Source organism: Salvelinus sp. IW2-2015, linkage group LG9 (genome assembly GCF_002910315.2).
Source record: "Salvelinus sp. IW2-2015 linkage group LG9, ASM291031v2, whole genome shotgun sequence".
In the NCBI taxonomy this organism is placed as follows: domain Eukaryota; kingdom Metazoa; phylum Chordata; class Actinopteri; order Salmoniformes; family Salmonidae; genus Salvelinus; species Salvelinus sp. IW2-2015.
In genome coordinates, this window is record NC_036849.1 from 19,577,771 (window position 1) to 19,595,558 (window position 17,788).

At 41.5% G+C, this 17,788-nt stretch overlaps 1 protein-coding gene across 3 annotated transcripts; it reads right to left on the reverse strand.

The window, feature by feature from the left end:
- Positions 1 to 7,149: 7,149 nt before the first annotated feature.
- Positions 7,150 to 16,177, reverse strand: arhgap11a (Rho GTPase activating protein 11A). Of its 3 annotated transcripts, XM_023994627.2 has the most exons (12): positions 15,508 to 16,177; positions 12,873 to 12,940; positions 12,641 to 12,737; positions 12,266 to 12,522; positions 11,998 to 12,161; positions 11,749 to 11,889; positions 11,517 to 11,591; positions 10,930 to 11,103; positions 10,694 to 10,832; positions 10,336 to 10,444; positions 9,335 to 9,455; positions 7,150 to 9,195 (listed from the first exon to the last, which is right to left on the reverse strand). In XM_023994627.2, the coding sequence occupies exons 1-12, from the start codon at positions 15,637 to 15,639 to the stop codon at positions 7,676 to 7,678; spliced, it is 2,997 nt and encodes a 998-aa protein (XP_023850395.1). In that variant the 5' UTR covers positions 15,640 to 16,177; the 3' UTR covers positions 7,150 to 7,675. The 3 variants fall into 3 exon arrangements, with proteins under 3 accessions (XP_023850395.1, XP_023850396.1, XP_023850397.1); XM_023994628.2 differs by lacking the exon at positions 11,517 to 11,591; XM_023994629.2 differs by lacking the exons at positions 7,150 to 9,195; positions 9,335 to 9,455 and having other exon boundaries at positions 10,233 to 10,444.
- Between the last annotated feature and the right edge of the window lie 1,611 nt (positions 16,178 to 17,788).

Here is a 17,788-nt window from a genome sequence, read left to right on the forward strand (position 1 = left end):
TCTTTATTTTGCACATTTCCACTGCAAATCTACCATTCCAGTGTTTTACTTGCAATATTGTATTAACTTCGCCACCATGGCCTTTTTTTGCCTTTACCTCCCTTATCTCACCTAATTTGCTCACATTGTAGTTACTTATTTTTTCTACTGTATTATTGACTGTATGTTTGTTTTACTCCATGTGTAACTCTGTGTTGTTGTATGTGTCGAACCTCTTTGCTTTATCTTTATCTTGTCAACCTCTCTTTCGTATCGTCTGAGATTCCCAAAGATTGGAAAGCTGCCACGGTCATCCCCTCTTCAAAGGGGTGACATCCTAGACCCAAACAGCTACACACCTATATCTATCCTCCCCTCTTTCTAAGGTCTTCGAAAGTCAGTTAACAAACAGATTACCGACCATTTCGAATCCCACCGTACCTTCTCCGCTATGCAATCTGGTTTCAGAGCTGGTCATGGGTGCACCTCAGCCACTCTCAAGGTCCTAACGACATCATAACCGCCATCGGTAAGAGACATTACTGTGCAGCCGTATTCATCGACCTGGCCAAGGCTTTCGACTCTGTCAATCACCACATTCTTTTGGCAGACTCGACAGCCTTGGTTTCTCAAATGATTGCCTCGCCTGGTTTACCAACTACTTCTCTGATAGAGTTCAGTGTGTCAAATCAGAGGGCCTGTTGTCCGACCTCTGGCGTCTCTATGGGGGTGCCACAGGGTTCAATTCTCGGGCCGACTCTCTTCTCTGTATACATCAATGATGTCGTTCTGTCTGCTGGTGATTCTCTGATCCACCTCTACGCAGACGACACCATTCGTAAACTTCTGCACCTCTTTGGACACTGTTGTTAACTAACCTCCAGACGAGCTTCAATGCCATACAACTCTCCTTCCGTGGCCCTCAACTGCTCTTAAATGCAAGTAAAACAAAATGCATGCTATCTAATCGATCACTGCCCGCACCTGCCCGCCGTCCAGCATCACTACTCTGGACGGTTCTGACTTAGAATACGTGGACAACTACAAATTACCAGGTGTCTGGTTAGACTGTAACTCTCCTTCCAGACTCACATCAAGCATCTCCATTCCAAAATTAAATCTAGAATTGGCTTCCCTATATCGCAACAAAGCATCCTTCACTCATGCTGCCAAACATACCCTCGTAAAACTGACCATCCTACCGATCCTCGACTATGGCGATGTCATCTATAAAATAGCCTCCTACACTCTAATCAACAAATTGGATGCAGTCTATCACAGTGCCATCCGTTTTGTCACCAAAGCCCCATATACTACCCACCACTGCGACCTGTACGCTCTCGTTGGCTGGCCCTCGCTTCATACTCATCGCCAAATCCACTGGCTACAGGTTATCTACAAGTCTCTGCTAGGTAAAGCCCCGCCTTATCTCAGCTCACTGGTCACCACCCACCCGTAGCACGCAACACCCACCCGTAGCACGCGCTCCAGCAGGTATATCTCACTGGTCACCCCCAAAGCCAATTTCTCCTTTGGTCGCCTTTCCTTCCAGTTCTCTGCTGCCAATGACTGGAACGAACTGCAAAAATCACTGAAGCTGGAGACTCATATCTCCCTCACTAGCTTTAAGCACCAGCTGTCAGAGCAGCTCACGGATCACTGCACCTGTACATAGCCCATCTGTAAACAGCCCATCTATCTACCTCATCCCTCTATCTATCTCATCATTTATTTATTTAACTTGCTCCTTTGCACCCCAGTATCTCTACTTGCACATTCATCTTCTGCACATCTACCATTCCAGTGTTTAATTGCTATATTGTAATTACTTTGCCACAATGGCCTATTTATTGCCTTAACTCCCTTATCTTACCTCATTTGCACTCACTGTACACTGTATTATTGACTGTATGTTTTGTTTATTCCATGTGTAACTCTGTGTTGTTGTATGTGTTGAATTGCTATTCTTTATCTTGGCCAGGTCGCAGTTGCAAATGAGAACTTGTTCTCAACTAGCCAACCTGGTTAAATAAAGGTGAAATAAAAATAAAAATAAATAAAATAGAAATAAGACTAAGGTTGCAAAATGTGGAAAAAGTCAAGGGGTCTGAATATTTTGTTAATGCACTATTCCGGACTCCGACATTGCTCGTTCCGATATTGCTTAATTTTTTACTTTTTGGATTATGTGTTTATTGTTTTGTATTTACAGGCATTACTGCACTGTTGGAGCTAGAAACACAGCATTTCTGTGCACCTGCAAATCTGTATGAGACCAATAAACTTTGATTTGATTAATTCCTTTTGGGGATGCCAATTGATACAGTGCCATGTGATAGGATTGTAGGCTATAAGAAAGTTTTACCACAAATAGGCTAACAATGCATGTGGCCCAACTGGATTGCACGCTACCATTTATTGATTCAATTTATAATGACAGAGCTAGTTTTGGCAATATATTAATGAGAAGTAAATGATAGACTCGGAATAAATTGATCACATTTCATAGCATAGGCATAGTTCCACAAGACTAAATTGCAGTTAAATTCATTTTTCAATAGAATAAACGTATTTACTGAATTATTCAAACTGTCCCCAATCCATAGGCTTTATGATATGAACATTTTAGGATAGGTAGTATGGGGTATGTTAATGCGAAATGTATCATGTTCTGTATCCTGAAATTATAATTTCAGTGACTTGTTTCCGATTTGGAGAAATACAAAATAATTTTTTATATTTTTTTATTTGGATGCATTACTTTGCCAAAGACCCAAATTGCTATAAATTAGGCCTACTAATATTTACGATTGCGAAACGAATAAGCCACAAAACATTAACGTTAGGTTAAATTAAATTTAAAAAAATTCTGACCGAAGTGTTTGTCACCTGTCTCGCCAAATTGAGAAATGTTTGATTTTAATTAGACGTATGTTTAGCCTTATAGAAAACAGCCAAAAGTTGTAAAAATCTCTCATTAAAAACTGTCATGGACACATGTGTGCTGTAAAGAAATGCTGAGAAATGAGCATGGCGTTTGAATATCTATTAGAGAAAAGCCCGACACACCCCACGGCAAAAATGGATTGTTTCGAAATGAAAACATAAGCCCCACAAGACAAGTCACATTTTATTCCTGACATTTCCGCCTATAGACTCCTTTGTCTCACTTCATTCCCGTCCATTTACACATTTTAAGACCGTTTCATAAAAAGTGCTTTTATTGATTATGGGGCAAAGACAGTGCGTCAATATGTGTTATGTTTAAGCTTTAGTAGGCCTATAGGTTATAGCCTACACGTTGTTTAGGACAGGAACGATCCATATTTCACCTTGGCAAATAAGCTGCTAGCTATGCATCTTAGAATATAAAAATAAAACAACTATGTTTTTCTATCTGATAAACCAGTCACAGTAATCTACACCTTTGATTATTTTAGGCAACTTTACTTCATATTCGGTAGTCAGGCGTTTTTCCTGAGGCATACATATCCACACCCGTGTGCCAAATGACTGGCACAGCGCCTATGCTGAAGGTCTGCACAGGATATGTTGAGTTCTGAAAGGAGTGGATTTGTTGATTAGGCCATGTTTGCAGTTATAACCGTAATCCTGAGTCTTTCCACTCTGTTGCTCGTCAGAGTCCTGCATTATTTGTAGGTCTACTGGCCCCATCTGCGCAACACATGGTTGGCGGCCAATATTCGCAGCAACGTCAACATAATGCAAAGCCATGATAATATAAGGGTTTTCAAACAAAAATACATGCAGCGCACCTTACGGTTGTGCACAGGACTGTGGTGAGTGAGGTGTGAAGGCAATTAATTGACGCGCCAGCAATGTGATGGTATTCCTATTGCTGAATCAATTCAATTAGTTGACAGACCTCGTCAGGATGCATTGTGCGCAACTTTATTTTCAGATTTAACACGCCATCATGGCTTGATAGCCTACTGCTAATCTAAACTCTGGTGAAAAATGGTCTCCCCTTTTAACCTAAATAATAAAACAATCTACAAATGTATATTTTTAATAGGATAACAAACATCCATACTCCATTAGCACATAGCTGATGTGTGTAGTGGGTCGTTAGGGACATCATATGCACTACATCCAGGATTTTTATTCCAGATATTGACCATTGCGCAGTATTCAAGCATATCCACATATCCCCTCCCTCTGTCTATAATGTTTGAGGTCTAAACACCTCAATAACAACTATAGTTTATTTATTGATGTCCTCATGAATACTCCATTACCAGTGCTAAAGGTGTGCAGTGGTAAGGTCATTTGCCTGAGGTTATCAGACAAGCTTTTGATTCAACTGAGAGGAATTAGTGATATCATGTTGATCAAATTTTGTTATCCAAATTTTGTTACATTCCTATGGATCAATAGTGATATGCCTTCACAAGCTCTCTTTCCCTTGTAGGTGAGAGTAGTGTCAGCTTGTGGCACAGACATTCTCAAAAAGACAGACAGGGCACAATCTGCTGAATTAAGCAGTCACATAAATCACATATAAATCTCATATGAAATACAGTAGTGCTGCTACACTGAACAAAAATATAAACGCAATATGTAAAGTGTTGGTCCCATGTTTCATGAGCTGAAATAAAAGATCCCAGAAATGTTCCACATGCACAAAAATCACATTTCTCTCAAATTTTGTGCACAAATTTGTTTACATCCCTGTTAGTGAGCATTTCTCATTTGCCAAGATAATCCAGCCACCTGACAGGTGTGGCATATCAAGAAGCTGATTAAACAGCATGATTTTTCCACAGGTGCACCTTGTGCTGGGGACAATAAAAGGCCACTGTAAAATGTGCAGTTGTGTCACAAAACAGATGTCTATATATATTTTTTTTTTGTAATCTTATGAATTTGAATATACTCTCTTTTTTTCTAAGCAATTCATGTTGGCTAACAAACTAGAGATGGCAATTCGTCTCTCGCAGCTCTTCACCGTCTATCGCTCAGTAATGTTCATTCTACCTTTCTTAGGGTAAGGGTCAATGCTCCAATTGTTTTTTTTGTCTATATGTCTATTTAGAAAGCAATACGCTATGATAGGGACTGGTCATTGGGTTTGATTTTCTACTGCAGTGTGCAGTTTGGGTTTTGCACTATTGTTAATATTTACTCAGTTCAAGCACCAGGGATATTTTTCTACATGTGCACATAGCAATATAGCAACAATACCTGACAGGGATAACCAATGCAGAACCGCCAAATGAACAGATGTTTTACTAATGGCATTATCAAATGACTGGAATGATCACCTGATGCCACCACATAATCACTTTCATAGCATATTGTGGTCCAGATTATTGTTCCACCATTTTTATATACTCCAAAATGTATACTGAACAAAAAGCGCAACATGAAAAGTCTTGTTCCCATGTTCCATGAGCTGAAATAAAAATATCCCAGAAATGTTCCATATGCACAAAAAGCTTTTGTCATATTTGTTCACATCCCTGTTAGTGATCATTTCTCCTTTGCCAAGATAATCCATCCACCTGACAGGTGTGGCATATGAAGAAGCTGATTAAACAGCATTTCAAGGTATCCTATCCAGATCGATAGATTAGGGTCCAATTCATTTATTTCAATTGACCAATTTCCTTATATGAACATAACTCAGTAAAATCTTTGAAAATTATTGCATGTTGCATTTATATTTTTGTTCAGTATACATTGCAGCTGCTCCAACAAGTGATTTTAGTACACCCCCTTCTGGAAGTAACTTGCAATTACCAGAGGTGATTGGCTCGATTCAGCATCCCGCCAATTTCTTCTTGAAGGATGGTCATGTAGCCAAACAGTTATAACATTTGACTAAAACAATCATGTCAAACCTTTCTTTCATTATTTACATGATCACATCTCTCTATTATGCATGGGAATACTTTGGAACAGATTTCCAAAACTTCTAATCACTTGGAACGGATTTAGTTTTTTTTTGTCTTTTAAAATCCGCCAGTTGGGGAACTCTGCCCTAAATAATATGTCCTAAACAGCATGTGTGCAGACAGTATTATGAATTGTTCCCAAGTTAAGAAAAACATATTTTTAATGTTTGGATTTTTCTATTTAACAAAAATGACAAGTTTTGAAATGGTCAGACTGCAATGCAGAGGTGCTTTAAATAAATACTGCATGACAAGTTTTATTCATAAATTTCCCCCAAAGGTGTATTGGTCAGTTAACATGTTTAATCCAAAGCAAATTAACATAGTAAAAAATAGCCGCAATGAAAAAATAAATAAAAGCACAAATAAAATCTTAAATGGGCAACTCCGCCACTTTCAACATCTGGGTTGTTATGAAGTATTTAGTGATGTCTTACATAGTTTGTGTAACTTTATGATTTCATGTATATTGACTGTTTAGTGATGCGCAAAACTAGAAATTGTTTTCAAGTAGGATCCCTGAAATGACTAATAAAATAAATGGACAGTAATTTTCAGCTATCGATATAACCCATCTAGTTCTGATCATATGTTGCTCGGTTGTCTTCGTCTAATATCTGTAAATAAATAGACGCTCAAAAACCTATAGAATGATATGTATAGCTAGTTTACATCAATGCGTTTCTGTTGTTCAAGGCTCAAATTGCCATGATTCCATTTGGCAAAACCACTCCCACCATCAACAAAGTTGCAGCTCCAAATAGCCTATATTCTCATTAGTTCCCAATAGGCCTAATATTGTTGGATGGTTGCTAAGGCTGTATTTGGCAGCTATTGTTGATCACTACTTCCAATGCAACAGGGTTAGGTACTTAGCTAGCATTGCTAATGTCAGCACAAAATATACATTAAATGAGAGACTAGGATTCCATAGTGATTTGCCTGTAAATGTCATAATAAATGTGTTCTAACAGGCCTACATGTTGGACTGTTGTTTAAGAGAGTAGCTAAGATTAAACTCAGCTGTTATTGTTGCAAAAACCTATTTTGGATGTAGCAGTCAGGCTAGCTAGAATGCTAGCTAACCATCAGATACAGTAACGTATTCTTAGCATTCGTTAGCATCTAAATTCTATTATTTGAGTGTAATGCAGTTGATTGGTGAAGGTGGGATGAACATATATTCAGCATGATATACATGCAAGCATTATAATATGAAATGCACTCAGATGAAGCTTGTAAAGCTAACTGCCGACTGGACGGAGCATTGCATCCTGGTAGGTGAAACGCACCCTGGGAATTGTAGTATACTGTAGATGTGGGCAATGCAGAAGCTTAAATGACAAAAACTAGTATTCGTGCAGTATGACAGACAAAAATTAGTATCAGATCTTATGGTGGGGCATATACTAACAGCATAATAACTGGTTATAAAGTGGTTTTGTCCTTTAACTCTAAAAACTTCACACCATACACCCAACCGTTCAGCAATTGCCTTTCACACTAGTCTAACAGACTACAAACACCTTAAAAAATACACATTCCTTTACACTGATATGCATGTGAAAAACTATTTTACCAACAGAGTAAACTACTAAGGCAGTGCAACAGATCAGTCACCCCAAGCACTCAAAGAACAGTATCTAAGAAGTAAAATAAATTAAATCCCTGAAAACAACTGAAGACATAAAAATTGCAGGAATGTTTTGAAGCCATACTATGATACAGTATATATCCAGATAGGGAGACCTGCATAGTGAAGGGTGAGTTCTACTAGACTAGAGGTCTATGGGCTTGGTGGCTGACAGCAGTCTGCCCTCGCTGAGGGGGTTCCTGGGGGAGCCTCTGTAGTAACACATATCCTTCTCAGCCACCTGCTGTACCACAGACCTCCCACCTTCACCTCCTGGGTCTTTAACAGGTGTGTCACCTTTGGCCTTCAGTTGTACCTTGTTGGTCACGTCGCTTAGAGTGTAATTCCTGGGTTTGCGGGCGATGCTGGCTGGCTTCTTGGGTGGGACTGGAGGTGGACAGGTTTTTGTGGAGTGGACCGTGTCAAGTGTGGGGCCTCTCTGGTCATCTGCCTGGCCCTGGTGAGGCTGGCGCTGAGCCCCAGCAGACAGGCCACTCTCCAGGCTGACAGCCCCTCCCACAGGGATGGCGGTTACCTGGCTGGAGGAGGTGATACCAGCCGGTACAGGCCACCTGTTCCCCAGCAAGGAGTTGATCCTGCGGATAGACTGGCGCACAGGAGTACGCTGGAACTTGAGGGGGGACCTGACTGCTTTGGCCTGTGATTTGGGTGAACACAGGGTGAGCTTGTTGAAGCGCTGGATGTGGTCTACCACCCTTAGCCTGCGGGTCTCCAGGGTGCCTGGGGAAGGCAGCTCCACTGGCTGCTGTTCCTGCCTCTGGGGGTGGGCACTGGGTTCTGGGGATGCCACATCAACATGTACCATTACAGGCACTGTACCCACAGGGGGAAGAGGGGTCTTGAGCTCCTGAAAGTACTCCAGCCCTGAAGCTCTGTATGGAGTGGACTGGACCCCAGCAGCAATACTGCGTGTGAAGTGAGCAGGGCTCTGGATGTCCAGGGCATCGATCAGCTTGCTGCAGTTCACCTGCTCAGCCACAGTATCTGCCTCTCCCGCCACAGACCTGTCACCAGCATACAGCGACCAGTCACAGGCCTTCTCTGACAGACTGCCACATCCTTCCACTTCAAACAGGGCACTATCTATAAACAAGGGAGACAGAGGAACAAACTCAATCTGACCAAATGTGATGTTCTGGTCATCAGCCAGATGCCTCCAAGGAGTTGGCATGCCAGAACGCTCTTTGTTTGGTGACACACATTTGAGTGTAGAAGATTCAGAAGGAGTTGAATCTGTTGAATCGGTTTGAGTGTTCTCAGGCTGTGTTGCCTTGCCCCCTTCAGAGGGGGCACTGTCGTCCCTCAGTACTCCCTGTAGGTCGCTGCCGGACTCAGTGAAGGCTCTTTTAATCTTGAGCAGGGTGGGCCTGGTCAGAGTCTGGCTGAATGAGCTCTCACTCTCGAGGCTCTCAGCTCTGGAGGGGAAGGGGAAGCTGGCCACCATGGGGGGCTTGGCCACCACGATGGCAGGCTCAGAGAAGTAGTTGTTCTTCAGACACATGTTAATGGGGGTGTCAGTGAAGGAGCCTCTGCTGAAGACATGGCCCTCATCAGGGGTCTCCCCACTCCAAGACGTCCGGAGGGCACTGCCGTCACACTGGGGGGTTAGCAGGTTGTCCTCTGACTTACTGTAAAACTTGGAGCCTGTGGAGCAGTGGGCATTAGCAGACATCACTTCCCACAAGGGACAACAAACACTGATCCATTTCATGCATTACTTTAGCACAAATTATGAAAGTACATTATAAATAATGTTAGTAAGTTTTTTTTAAAAGGGACTCACCCTTTGAGGCACTCTTGTTTCGCAAAACAGTAGGGCTAAATTTGGCATCTTTGGTGAAGCAAAAACTGGTGGTGCTCTCTGGAGTGGCAAGTCGCCAACCAATGAACTCTGAACCCTCTCTCTGAATCGCCAGCATGGAATAAGAAATTACATTGTTGGGATGGAGCCATATACTTTTTAGTCAATCATATAATGTTGCCTTACACTAAAACCTTTTTAAGTTATGTGAAATATTTTCTTAACTCTTCTTGAACGGCACTGTTGGTTAAGGGCTTGTAAGTAAGCATTTCACAGTAAAGACTATACTTGTTGTATTCGGCGCATGTGACAAATAAAGTTTTTGAAAATCTGATGCATCATAATTTAAGGGTCTTCGGTGTATGGTAAAAAGTTACTCAGATGAAATTAGTGTTGGTCAATATTGTTTTATTAAATTGCAAATATACATCAGTATGTGCATTATAAAGTGACCCATGCATAAACCAAGTTACAGTTCAGTTTAGGTAAATATAATATTTGGTTAATATTAAATGTTTTTAAAGTCTTAAAATGTTAGATTTCACTTATATTAAATATTTCAGATCCTAGAATATAAACATCTTGGTTCACTAGATTATCAGTATAAACATTCCATCAAAAGTTACAGAACAGTCCTGCGGAAATAACAGAATTCTCGCCTTGAAAACAAGAACGTTTGATTTAAAGTAGAAGCTCTCAACCTCAAAATGGGCTCCAGTCAATTTATTAACTGAGCATGCATTATTGAAAGTAAACATATGCCCAACAGCCAAAAAAGAAATTTCTAATCTTTTTAGGTTAAGTGCTACTGTGCAAAATTGTACCCCATGCATAAATGTAGATGATTTATTCTGATTAATACAATTAGTAAATAAGGGGGGGGGGGGGGGGTAATCGTCAAGGCTGGGATTGAGAGCAGTCTTTTCCTCCCATTTGAGGGGCAGATAATCAGTGTGAGGTCATACATGGGTATCTGCACTTACAGGGTCTCTGCTGCTCTTGCCCAGGCTGAAGCGTAGACGCAGGGACTTGCGAACATTTTCTTTCTTGGCGACCTTGGGAGAGAAGCAACCAGCCTTCCCCGACTCTACTCTGAAAAACAGACAAGAACATACTGTTTCAACCATTGTCAAGTTATAAATATTATACAATATAAACATTTAATAAGAAGGCCTCTCCTCCGATGCAACAGAGTGTGAAATGAAAAGGTTGGTGTGTTTGAGATCGTTATCAGCTTAGACATTAAGTTGTCATCTGCTTGAGCAGTACATGAACAGGGTGCATTTTCAATTCCACATAGGATCAGGAAATAGCCTTTGAGAAACCACATGATGTATGTACCTGTCGACAAAATGTCGGTGACTCAGTCGTTTGCTCTTTCTCCTTGCAGACCTGGCAGACTGCCCGCTGGACCTCCCAACTAAGGCCAAAGCATTATGGGAGGAGTCGAGGGTTTTTGAGGCACTTGGGTCAAGGTATCCTGAAAAACAGGAGCAACACACTCAATGCACATGAATACTTTTTAGTAAAAAATAAAAACTTTGATTAAATACGGCTGTGAGTCATTGTGGAGTTACCTGGTCCAGGAGTGGAGCTTCCACTGAACAGAGTATTAGGAAATAATTCTAAACCAAGGTTCTTTTTGATGGATCTCCGTTTCTTGTTGGAGAATCCATAACTATGACCAGATTCCAAAGGAATTTCTCTCTTGGAGCTGGGAGTAATTATCACAGGAGTTGCAGAAGAAAAGACTGGGGGGGGAAATTTTTTTTTTTTTAAAGCACAAGAGTGAATTCACTATTAGGTCACAGTCTCCCACATAAATATTCAGAACAGCTGAAATAATTTGCTAAAATTCTTGATTAGCATCGATTGATAAAATTAAAGCCAAATACAAGCACACAGACAGAGTAGGCAAGACAATTTGGGCAGGCATCAAATCATTAATGTAATAGCAATAAAAAAAATGACAAGACAGTGTTACTACTCATTCACTACATAAGCGCAAATGAAAAAAAATCTTTAAAAAATTAAGAGTTGCATTTCTGTGAAAGACAAGCAGCCGATTCCTTGTTGCAGGCTGGATTAAATGAATGCGTCAGAGCTATGGGGCATTGATGCTCTCATTCGACGGCAGGAGGCGAAACCTAACCGAGGTACCTACCATATCTGTCAGACTGGGGAGTATTTGTGGGTGTTCTATTTGTTTTTAACTTATTCAGAGCTCCATTGACCATATCTGCAATGCAAAAACCATTCCATATCTTGAAATTCAATGGAGATTTACAGAGGAAGAATAAGCCTATAACATTGGATCATTTAATATAACTTCAAAGACGACCCAATGCTGGAAAAAATACAAATTCTACGGGCAATGTTCTTCCAGGGTATCTTACCCCCTAGACTGCGCCTGCATCTCCTCTTGGCCCCTGAATTTGTGTCCAAGTCCTCTAGTCGCTCAAGATTAGGGGACAGAACACCTGCCTCACAGCCCAGCATGGTTGGAATCTTCTCCATGATGAACTGAGGTACCACACCTACCACACAGAGACACATTTTAGATACTGTTTGCTATGAACATTCCCTTTTAACTTTCAATCACCAATTGATTGATGACACTACAATAACAAAGCTTGAACTGCTACCGAAGTCTGAAGCGTGTTCTATAAGGCAGTGGACCACAGCTGCCTGTTGCTTGAGGCGTTTCTCTGTGCTGGCGTTCATCTTGTCTGCCCCGTCTCCAGCGTGTAAGAGGTTGGGAGCCATGATCACAGACAGGTTACTGCTGTCCATCTTATTCACACCACTCCTGAGAGAAAAAGCAAAACCAGATTGAGAAAGAATGATTGACCAAGTCCAAATGGTACAGTGTGAAATGATACTATTTAATGAGACAAACTTGTGAAATCATACCTTTGAGAGACTTTGTTGAGGAAGCCAAAAAAGTAACGTAGAATGCTCATGTTCCGGTCAGGCAGTACACAGGACAGCAGCAGGGTGGCAGAGGTCCTCTCCTCCTCTGTGGGCAGCTGCTGGGCCTTGAGGAAGGCATCATGCAGCTCTGTAGGCATAACAGGATCTGGTAGCTCCCTAAAGAACTGCTTGACCAAGCCAGCCACATCACACGGCAGGGCAGTGGACAGGCACCGCTCACCCTTATCCAACTTCACCTGCACAGAAAAAAAACAAAAAACAATACGGCCTTGTGTTTAACTATTCCAGCAGCCAGGGCCTTCCTATTTATAGCAAGGTCAACTCCAGCAGGGTCAATCTCCAGCCATCACTCACCCGGAGTGCTTTCAGACGAACAACGGAGCCAGACTTTCTGAACAAGCCCTCTGTATCCACATGCTCCAGCAGACTTGCACATGCATCTATGAGAAAGCTGGGCGAGCAAGGGGATAGGAGAAACATTAGGCCTAAAAAAGGACAGAGAATAGGCCTAACACACACAAATGAAGGACGACAAAATATTTTGTTAGAAAGTAGAAGTTCTAGCTAAGATAAACACCTATCTTACCATGGTATACTCCCATTCTCCACACTGTACTGCAGAAGGCTTTCCAGCGGTACACCAAACACTTTCACCTGGAAAACATGTTAAAACAAGTTTATGTTTGATTTCAATAAGGAAGGCTTTGCATGGCAGCTGGTCTAATTATCCTACATAGGCCTAAGCTCACTAATAAGCTTCGACTTGGTATCCCATCCAAATTCCCGCCACGGAAATGTCTGTGAAAGGGCACACGTCTTTACATGGGATTTGTCCCCATTTAACAGAAGGCCCTGAAAGCTGTTTTACAACAGTTAGGCATTCCCCTACCAAAAGGAAGTAGTTTGTAACTCATCACCTGATCAAAATACAAGCTAGCGCTATGTTGTGGCTGCCAAGCGTCAAACATTCCGCTAAGTATTTTAGAGAGACTGGAAAATAGGTGCCTAGTTGTGCTTTTGAAAAACAACAGCCTACTACAGTATAATGACAGCCCTGTGCCTTTTACTTGCTACATTTTCTGCCAGTAAATTTCACCTGCCCCATGGAAAGAAAGTACAAGTTTAATGGACCAAACCAACTGCCTTAAATCAAATTAGGCTAACTGCCAAAGGCAAGCATGTGCCATGTACTACCGTCTCATCACCAAGCCCAATTAAACAGTCCACTGCACTATTATGTATGCCAAATGTGTCTACTATTGTCAATCATTTGAAACATTAGCAACAATTCACTTCAAATCAAATTTTATTGGTCACATACACATGGTTAGCAGATGTTAATGTGAGTGTAGTGAAATGCTTGTACTTCTAGTTCCGACAGCAGTAATATCTAACAAGTAATCTAGCAATTTCCCAACAACTACCTAATACACATAACTCTAAAGGGGTGAATGAGAATATGTACATATAAATATATGGATGAGCGGAATAGGCAAGGTGCAATAAGATGGTATAAAATACAGTATATACATATAATATGAGTAATGTAAGATATGTAAACATTATTAAAGTGGCATTATTTAAAGTCACTAATGATTCATTTAAAGTGGCCAGTGATTGGGTCTCCATGTAGGCAGCAGCCTCTGAGTTAGTGATTGCTGTTTAGCAGTCTGATGGCCTTGAGATAAGAAGCTGCTTTTCAGTCTGGTCCCAGCTTTGATGCACCTGTACTGACCTCGCCTTATGGATGATAGCGGTGTGAACAGGCAGTGGCTCGGGTGGTTGTTGTCCTTGATGATCTTTTTGGCCTAACTGTGACATTGAGTGCTGTAGGTGTCATGGAGGGCAGGTAGTTTACCGCCGGTGATGCGTTGTGCAGACCACACCACCCTCTGGAGAGCCTTGCGGTTGAGCGTGGTGCAGTTGCCGTACCAGGCTGTGATAAAGCCTGACAGGATGCTCTCGATTGTGCATCTGTAAAAGTATGTCAGGCTGTTTGGTGAAAAGCCACATTTCTTCAGCCTCCTGAGGTTGAAGAGGTGCTGTTGCGCCTTCAGTTTGTCTGTGACGTGTACACAAAGGAACTTGAAGCTTTTCACCTTCTCCACCGCTGTCCCTTCGATGTGGATAGTCCACGATCTTATCCTGTGTTTTGTTGATGAGTGAGTTTTTTTCCTCCAAAAACCACACTACAAATGCCCTCACTTCCTCCCTCTAGGCTGTCTTGTAGTTGTTGGTAATTAAGCCCACTACAGTTGTGTCGTCTGCAAACCTGATCGAGTTTGTAGGCGTGCATGGCCACGCAGTTGTGGGTGAACTGGAGTACAGGAGGCGGCTAAGCACGCACGCTTATTGGACCCCAGTGTTGAGGGTCAGTGAAGTAGAGATGTTTCCTACCTTCACCACCTGGGGGAAGCCCTTCAGAAAGTCCAGGACCCAATTGCACAGGGCGGGGTTGAGACCCAGGGCCTCCAGCTTGATAATGCTTTTGGAGGGTACTATGGTGTTGAATGTTGAGCTCTAGTCTATGAACAGCATTCTTACATAGGTATTCCTCTTGTCCAGATGGGATAAGGCAGTGTGATGGCGATTTCATCGTCTGTAGACCTGCGGTATGCAAACTGAAGTGGGTCTAGGGTGGCCAGTAAGGTGGAGGTGATATGATCATTGACTAGTCTCTCAATGCACTTCATGATGACAGAAGTGAGTGCTATGGGGCTGTAGTCATTTAGTTCAGTTTTCTTTGCCTTCTTGGGTACAGGAAGAATGGTGGCCATCTTGATGCACTTAACTAGCTAGTTACGAACCACCAACACAATTCAGACGACAGACTAATCCAACAATGAAAGTGAATTACAATGACAGAATGCAAATTAGCTAGTCAGCCAGAATGGTTCTCAAAAGGACTCTTTTCACGCCACTTCGTTACGAAGCGACTTTCGCTAACCCATCCATTTTCCTAACCTGAGACGTTAATTATCCTAACCTGCTGCCTAAACTACATTAATCTGTTACGAAAACAAACCACTTCCGTAAAAGTGTTTCTCGGTTTGCAAACAAGGAATTTTAGCTAGCTAACGTTAGCTACTTAGCCCACCAACTGACTCATTCAGGCACTGTTTTACAAACAAAGTCTGACAATTCTGTCTAAGAGTAACGTTAAGCATTTGAGTGTTTATCTAGCTTGTAAGCTAAACAAAAATAGACGTAGTTAACGTTACCTTGTTGTTAGCTGTCAACTTGCAGCTGGTGCGTGCTTTGTTTTTGTTCCAATTCTTAGTCTTTATCCCATAAGCAGTACGAAGGTGTTGCACAATAGCCAGACGCATCACATTTCTTTCCATTACCTTCATCTTTCACTTTACAAATTACTTTCACTGTGCCTTCTTAAACTTTCAACATATACTGTACCAACTTAGCCAACTTGCAGGTCTATGCTTAGCTACTATCATCCCTCTTGAATCTAACGCGTCAGCATAACAGCTAAATTAGTTATCGTAGCCCTGGTCCCCTTCCTTTTAAATCGCCAACAATTCTTTGCGTATTCCCTTCTCATTCAAAACAATCTAGCTAACTTGACATACCAAATCATTCTACACGTAACCTGCAACTAGCTAGGTCGACCAAAAGCAACCGCCGAGTCACTGCCAATTATCCAGTCCCAGCAGAATCGACCCAGCTAGGCGCGATCATTCTCGTGTGGCTAGCCCACGTTCGAAATCATCTAACGTTAGCTAAATAACAATTCTCATAGCTAGCTAACCATAACTAATGTATATTACCGTATGCCTAAATCTATATTCTAGCATTTACCTGAATACATAGCTATTCTCTTGTTTTATATAATCTGAATTGCTTTAGCTAGCTACATTGCTTGCAGACTACGTTTCCCTGAAATATTTTTCCGCACATCTTTTAAACGGCAATAGCGTTTCACATGTTCCGCTCTGATTGGCTAGAGTGGGTTCAAAATATTAAGACCCACACAATGTTATTTTTCTTCTTCGTTGGGGTTTATCGGCTGTTGGCATCCAACATTATGGTGCATTACCGCCACCTAATGTACTGGAGTGTGGGCCAGAGATTTTGAAAAACTAAATCCTAACTCAAACCCGTTTTTATAAAAAAAATATAACAACATTTTTGAACCTATGGCTGCGTTTCAAACTCAAAGTAGACAGCCCCAATGGCTGCGTTTCAAACTCAAAGTAGACAGCCCTATGCCCTTGGGGGAATCCCCGCGGTCATATTTGTCGTCGGTCCAAATGATTAGCCAAGCAAGGGAAGTTTGCAAGGCCCTCAGCCCTTGTTTTTAATGGAGTTTGCGAGTGTCACTTCGGGGCCTGAAACGCCCCATAATTCAATTCGCGACGATTGTACATCTGCTAAGAAAAGTCCGCCGAAACTTAAAACCTCAATGTCCTTTTGGAGTGAAAATACAAGTGTAAGTAAAAACGAATGTAAATAGGTTAGACATTTTGCTACTACTGTACAAACACATCTCCTAAAAGTAATTATGTTTTTGTTTGGTGAGCTTTTGGAAATTGTCAAACGTTTGCCTTCTTCAGAAGTAGCTAGGCAGGCAAACATTAGTTCGCTTGCTATCATACAGTAGGCATATATTAATAATTATTTAGTAAATATAAGTTGACATGCAATCATAACTGACTGTGGTGGATATAAAGCACCCACAAGCTACTGTATCAATACACGATCCACTGTCTCTGTTTCCTGGCAATAATCACACTTTCCTGTCGGATTATTTCCTATCACATTTAAAGTCTTACTCAACTGGCTGTGTCCTACCCTTAATCTTGTAACAATAGCCTCCTCTATTCTGCCCCTTCCTGCTGTCCTGTTTTTCACTCATTATAAGTAGTGTCTTTGTACATCTTCCCATGAGCACCATTGCAGGGTTGCTATTTGTTCCTTGTGATGGGGTATTTCTGTGATCCAGCATGACCAGGTATTTTTTATTTTTCACCTTTTTATATTTCACCATTATTTAACCAGGTAGGCTAGTTGAGAACAGGTTCTCATTTGCAACTGCGACCTGGCCAAGATAAAGCAAAGCAGTTCGACACATACAACAACACAGAGTTACACATGGAATAAACTAACATACAATCAATAATACAGTAGAAAAATCTATATACAGCCTGTGCAAATGAGGTAGGATAAGAGAGGTAAGGCAATAAATAGGCTGTGGTGGCGAAGTAAAAACAATATAGCAATTAAACACTCAAATGGTAGAATGTGCAGAAGATGAATGTTGCAAGTAGASATACTGGGGTGCAAAGGAGCAAGATAAATAAATAAATACAGTATGGGGATGAGGTAGATTGGATGGGCTATTTACAAATGAGCTATGTACAGGTGCAGTGATCTGTGAGCTGCTCTGACAGCTGGTGCTTAATGCTAGTGAGGGAGGTAGGAGTCTCCAGCTTTAGTGATTTTTGCAGTTCGCTCCAGTCATTGGCAGCAGAGAACTGGAAGGAGAGG

Excerpts from the sequence above, each read along its gene's own strand:
- arhgap11a (XM_023994627.2), bottom strand. The coding sequence starts at position 15,639 with ATGAAGGTAATGGAAAGAAATGTGATGCGTCTGGCTATTGTGCAACAC. Across the intron at positions 12,738-12,872 it reads GAGAATGGGAGTATACCATG|CTTTCTCATAGATGCATGTG; the intron begins GTAAGATAGGTG and ends TTGCTCGCCCAG. Across the intron at positions 10,833-10,929 it reads AAGCTCCACTCCTGGACCAG|GATACCTTGACCCAAGTGCC; the intron begins GTAACTCCACAA and ends CCTGTTTTTCAG.